The sequence below is a fragment of the Orcinus orca genome, chromosome 14 (assembly GCF_937001465.1).
Source record: "Orcinus orca chromosome 14, mOrcOrc1.1, whole genome shotgun sequence".
NCBI classification, from domain to species: domain Eukaryota; kingdom Metazoa; phylum Chordata; class Mammalia; order Artiodactyla; family Delphinidae; genus Orcinus; species Orcinus orca.
In genome coordinates, this window is record NC_064572.1 from 57,650,625 (window position 1) to 57,656,624 (window position 6,000).

General features: G+C 39.8%; 1 protein-coding gene across 3 annotated transcripts in view; it reads right to left on the bottom strand.

Moving 5' to 3' along the window:
* LOC101279590 (protein FRA10AC1) overlaps positions 1-3,703 on the bottom strand; it is a 45,285-nt gene extending 41,582 nt beyond the window's left edge. For 2 of the 3 annotated variants that reach the window (XR_007471174.1, XM_033404912.2), the window contains exons 1-5: positions 3,634-3,703; positions 3,329-3,398; positions 1,651-1,727; positions 217-312; positions 59-104 (exon numbers count right to left, since the gene is read on the bottom strand). Coding sequence is in view for 2 of the 3 variants with exons in the window: in XM_033404912.2 (XP_033260803.1) it covers positions 59-104; positions 217-312; positions 1,651-1,727 (219 nt within the window). In the remaining variant the exon portion in view is untranslated. The other variant, XM_033404913.2, reaches the window with a different exon arrangement.
* Positions 3,704-6,000: the final 2,297 nt, after the last annotated feature.

Genomic DNA, 6,000 nt, shown 5'->3' on the forward strand with positions numbered 1-6,000 from the left:
AATAAAATAGATTTAAAAAGTTGTATTAGTCACAAAATCTAGAAATATAAAAGGATACAGCATCCATAGCTATGAGATGAAACCTTCTATTTCTTGCTTCTTCCCTGTTAAGAAAAATTTTATTTCAAGCAAATTCAAATGTCTATATTTAATTAATATAATCAAATCACCAACATCTCGAACCAAAAAAAAGTAATGTACATTTAAGTACCATACCTATCCAGCAATTCTGCTGCAACTTGCTTATGGACCACCTTTCCATGTTTTTCTTTCTGAAATGGTTTTTTGAGCAGTACATCATCTTCAACTGTCCTGGTTTGTTAAGAAGAAAAATTATTAGAAGAGTTCATTTTTCTCAGTGTTTCCTATTTCTTTATTATTTTCATAATTGGAACACGTTTTAAAGAATTCAACTCTTAAAGACTCACTGATCTTCAATGAGATATTTTACATCTCCTTTAACAGCTTAATTAATATCTTGACTTTATTTAATACCTATAAAATGGAGAAGACGAGACTAACAAATGCATGGGTTCTGGTGTCACACCACCTGGGGTCCTTGGTTCAAATTTTGGCTCTGTCATTCATTATCTTTATCTTAAATTACTTAATCTTTTTGTGCCACAATTTCCTTGTTTGCAAAGTAGAGATAACAAAGCTTTCAGTAACTGATAACGGAAAAAGAAGGGCTGATTATAGATGATATAGACTTTAGGTGATCAGCCCTAGTTACTTAAATAGATATAATCCTAGAGCACACAAGACTATCCAACTAGATTGGCTCAAATTCTATTCTTACAAAGTAATATTTTTGAATGAAAAACCTTGAAAATGTAAAGCATTTTAATTTCATTTTATTACATAAAAATGTAATTCATTATATAATTATTTCTATTCTTTTGGTTATCCATGAAGACTGAGTACCCAATAAAAATGTTCAGCCCCAATTAGTATGCTTATATATTGTTTTCAGTGTCAAATAATAAACCAATTTTTATAAGTTTGGTTAATATGAATCAGTCAACCACTCCTAAGTTAATGGATAAAATCAAGTTTCTAAGCACTGAAGGCTGAAAACAATGCCCCTCCCTAAACACAGCTACTCCACCAAGATCTGGCCTCCTTTGTAAGGTTCAGGCTTTATCTGCTAAGAGTTCTTACCTCTTCCATTAAATAAAGACTTCCATGAACTCCTTCCTCTGGCCACTTAGTCTGCTCATTCACAAAATCCTAAGAATTGTGCTGCATCACAATCTCATCCTCCACAGTATCCTCATTTTGCAGTCAAGTACTAGCAAAGGGACAACCAACCAAGCCCCTTCTTAGCTATGACAGTTGCAAGTAGAGTCCTTGACAGTTGAATGAAAAATAGATGCAACAGAGAAATCTAAGAACTTTAACTGATTTCCTTTTTTTCCTTATGCTTCCCTTTCCATAAATCCCTTCACAGCATAAACATTACTTTCTTATCTTTTACATAACTGTTCTCAAATTTTTGAGTCAATTCATTATAGTTTAATAAACAAAAATTCATTCAGTAGAGCATCGCTGTCTTCACATGTGAACACAATGCCAAAACTTTAAATATTATTTATACCTCATCTCAATTTAGAAAGGATCGGAAGCAGAGATCAATAAAAAATTACTTACTTTTTTTTCCTTTTGCTAGATTCTCCACAGTGTTCATCATCACTAAAATCAGAGTCATAGCCTCCATGACCATGCATCTGTAAAGGAGTATAGTCAGTTACTTAGAACTTAAATTGCCCACAGTTCAGGAAACAGAATAGTTCAAAAATAAGTTATCTTTAAAAGCCACAATAGTTTTAAAGGATTGTGCTGGGCATATCAGGGGTTATCTAGCCATCTAAAACTTTCAATCACTTTGAAGTAACAAACTTACCCTTCAGAAAATGAATCAATGTTTTTCACTTTAATTACCAACAAGGGAGATTACTCTTTGACCTTTCCATGTAAAACCAGGTCTAGAAGCTGCCATGTCACTGCATACAAGGTTCAGCAATGCTTTACTTTTATTTGATTCAGAGTAATAATGGTTGCTGGTATTTATCAACTTTGTTCCAGACATTATGCTAGGTTCTTTACAAACACTGCTTCTAATTCTGCAAGTTAGGAACTATTACCTTCATTTTAGAGATAAAGAAATCAAGGACAAAGTTAAGTAAATCAATTATACAGAGCAAATATGTGGCTAAGCAGATCTACTTGATTCTTAAGCCCATGATCTCAACTACTACAAACTGACTCTCTGGAATATGCTAACATTTTGATTACTGTATTCCATTAGACTTAATGGATTTGTGAACAGTACGATCAACTGATAAAAATTTTCCTATCTTCTTTCAAGATTTCCTTTTTCTTTGAAACAGTTTCTTCAAGGTAAACCACCTTGTCTTTTGTTCTAGATAACTTTACCTTGTTTCTATTCATTTTTAAATCAAAATTCTTAGAAATACTGAAAGATCTCAATTGTCACTCAGTTGTGTTAGAAAGCAGCTCCTGGTTTCAGCATTTGGGATAGAATTTGGGATATACATTAATGGCGGATGGAATTTGGGATATACATTAATTTGGGATATACATTAATGGCGGATGGATGGATTATTTGACTATATCTGCTAAATAAGGTGGCTACATCAAACAATCTTTAAATCCTATGAGTCTGTGATCTTCATAATTCCATTTTCAAACTTACGTGTATGGGTGCATATCTCTCTTCCCTGCCCCACAGAATTCGAGAGAGGCGGGCCCTTCGAGAGAGGCGAAGGTTTAGGCCACTTTCAACTCTACTCTCACTAAGTCACACCTGGATCCCACACCCTTTTATCATGTCAACTCCTTGCTTCCGCTGTTTTATCACATCTGTTCAAACCATACCAGCCTCTCACACCTTGTCTTATGTCCTCACTTTCTTCACATTCTGATGGGGGACAACCACTGTGGGGAGCTTAGAGATAAGTTCTGGGGTCAGCCTGACAGAATGCAAACCCTGGCTCTGCACGTTTCATGTCTTTCTTTGGGCATGCTCCTTAACCTCTAGGAGCCTGTTTCCCCCTCCTTAAAGGGAGGCTAATGAAAGAAAGTACCGGTCTCACAGAACTGGGCATTAAATGAGTTACCGCGTACAAAGGGTTTTAGAACAACGTCTGGTACAGTACAACCCTCCCAATTTTAACTACTATTACCGTCATGATGTTCCTACACCCTGGGACACCACCTCCTACCCTTGTTCCCCCCGTCTCGTTTTTTTCTCGTCCATCTCATACCCATCTGAATTCAGTAGTTGCATTAAAAAGTTCTCACTCACTTCAGGCTACGAATCAACTGACAGGAACCAAGAGAAATTCGAGAAGGGAGACGCGGGGTGTCTTCTGAATCTGCCATCAAAAAAAAAAAAACAAAAATCAACTAGTAGCATATGAGAAACAAGTTTCGAGATCTTTCTCCCCGACCCCAAGCACTCAAGGCCCTTCTCACACACCCCTTCCCCTCCTCTGCCAAGTGCTCCCGCTGAGTCGTTGTTCCCTCCTCTGCCCGAGTCTGCAGCGACGACCCACGGCCTGAGCGAGCTGCTGCGGCACCAGACCCGTCGCCCCGACTGCGTAGCCTCACCACAGTCGCCGCCACTGCCAGAGCCACAACGGCCGCCGCCGCCGCCCGCTCCCCGCCTCTCCCTACGGGTCCCAGCTCTGCGCTGCTTCCGGTCCGGCTCGGCCGCGCGTCTCACTTAAATGACACCGTTCCCGGGCGCGCCGACTTTGTGTTACAGCCAAAACAGCCCTGGGAAACAAAGGCCGCGGGAGAAGAGGGCCGGAAGGGAAGGTGGAGGCTCCCAGCTTTACCGAAGTCGCCGCGCTCGGTTTTTTCCTGGGCCTTCTTCCATTACCCTCTGGGAAGCCCAACATTTAATCTCGTGTGGCACAGCTCATACTAAGCCCACGCCCCTCGTTTAGAAATTTTATTTCGTTTTAGAAAAAACCCTGCCTGGATATCACTTGCCGTCCTCTTTCTAGTAACCTTAGAAACGCCTCCTCGGAGCAACCTTGCTGAGCGTCTCAGTCTCCGATCTGCCTCTCCTCCCTCTGCCCCACTCCTCCCAATAAAACAGTTCTCATAATTAGAACAGAAATAGCTTTCCATCGCTTCACCACCCACACAGTAGATGCCATTCCAAATGCAGTGCTGGTGGCAGAGGAGCTCATCGAAGATGCGAGGAGAGGCTGAAGAGGGAATAGGAGCGATTTCACAGGGTCGCGAATCCTCTGCAGACTGACTTGGCACAGGTGAAAAGAGATCCACAATAGTTACTAAAAAAAAAAAAAAAAAAAAAGAAAGAAAGAAAAAGAAAGAAGGAAAGAAAAAAATGCAGGCAGGAAAAGTTAAATTATTTTAAGCTCTGCCGGGTTCTCCCTGCGTTTTACCTTTTCTAAATTATGATGCCCCATTCTGCTTTACAGCCTAGTTACTGGGTTCGTGTCGTGTCTCCTTCCAGCTGATGCTATTCATCTTTGCTTCCTCCTCGGTACCCAACACGGTTCCCTGGAAATCAAAAGCGCTAATTAAATATTTGTTGAATTGAACTGGCACGCCACTGACTTTCACAGCGGGCTCATTTTAGTGAAAACCTTAGCACGTAACACTCATTTTACATCTTTTGCACCAAACAGTAGATAACAATATCTACCAGTTCAAGCCCTCCTTCTATCCCTGACAGTAAATTACAGATACAACCTGCTTTACCCAATGCAGTAAATATGATATTTAAAAATCTGTAAGTTAAATTATTGTAAATTCAATTATTTCAAAATGCAATCAGATTAAACTTCAGTAAAAACGTTTATTAAAATATTTAAAGCAGTAGGAAGCCTCACGATTTAACATTATACTATATTGAATTATTTTGTCAAGCAGTTCCTTTTTTAGTAAATATCTAAAATATCTATTCTGTTCTTTTATTTATTATTGATAAAACCAAACACACTTGTACCTGGTATTCATTTCCTTTCTACTAATATGTGACCTTTAATAGCATTTTCTACCATTCTTAACATATTTTGTCTGTTGCTTCATTTTCCTGTTACAACAAGCCTGTGTTGCATGCAGTGTTATTAGCCCCATTTTGCACGTAAGAAATAGAAGCACAGAACTCAGAGCCACAGGCCTGGTGAGGGTCTAGAAACTGGGAATACTTGATTCTCTACAAGACCCTGTTTTCTCTCTGTGGCTCTCTCTCTGTCAAATTCTTTCTTTTTAAATTTACATATTTGTTTTTATTTTTGGCTGCATTGAGTCTTCGTTTGCTGCGTGCGGGCTTTCTCCAGTTGAGGCTAGCAGGGGCTACTCTTCCTTGTGGTGCACGGACTTCTCATTGCAGTGGCTTCTCTTGTTGCGGAGCACGGGCTCTAGGCACGTGGGCTTCAGTAGTTGTGGCACATGGGCTCAGTAGTTGTGGTTCGCGGGCTCAAGAGCGCAGGCTCAGTAGTTGTGGCGCACGGGCTTCGTTGCTCCGCGGCATGTGGGATCTTCCCGGGCAAGGGCTTGAACCCGTGTCCCCTGGCATTGGCAGGCAGATTCTTAACCACTGTGCCACCGGGAAGGCCCAAAATCTTTCTTTCTCTCTCTCTTTTTAACTCATCAACTGTGTGAGAAATAGCTTCTGGTTCTAACATTTTAAGAATTTCAGATCTGTTGCTACCAGATCATTCAGCCAAAGATTTGCATTTCTCCCTTTGAGGCAGCAGTTATTGAAAGAGAGAAAATAGAAAATATGTTAGGGATAGATCACATGATATGAACTAAAAACAATTAATACAGGATAGACAACCTACCTGATCAGGAAATATCAAGTTAGCAATTACAGCTCAACAACTATAAAAACTGCAAATATTTATTAGGGGCCTGCTCTGGACAGAGAACTGTCATAATCATCAGGGTTACAAATATGTAAAAGTCACTCCTTACTCTCAAAGGCTGAGTAGT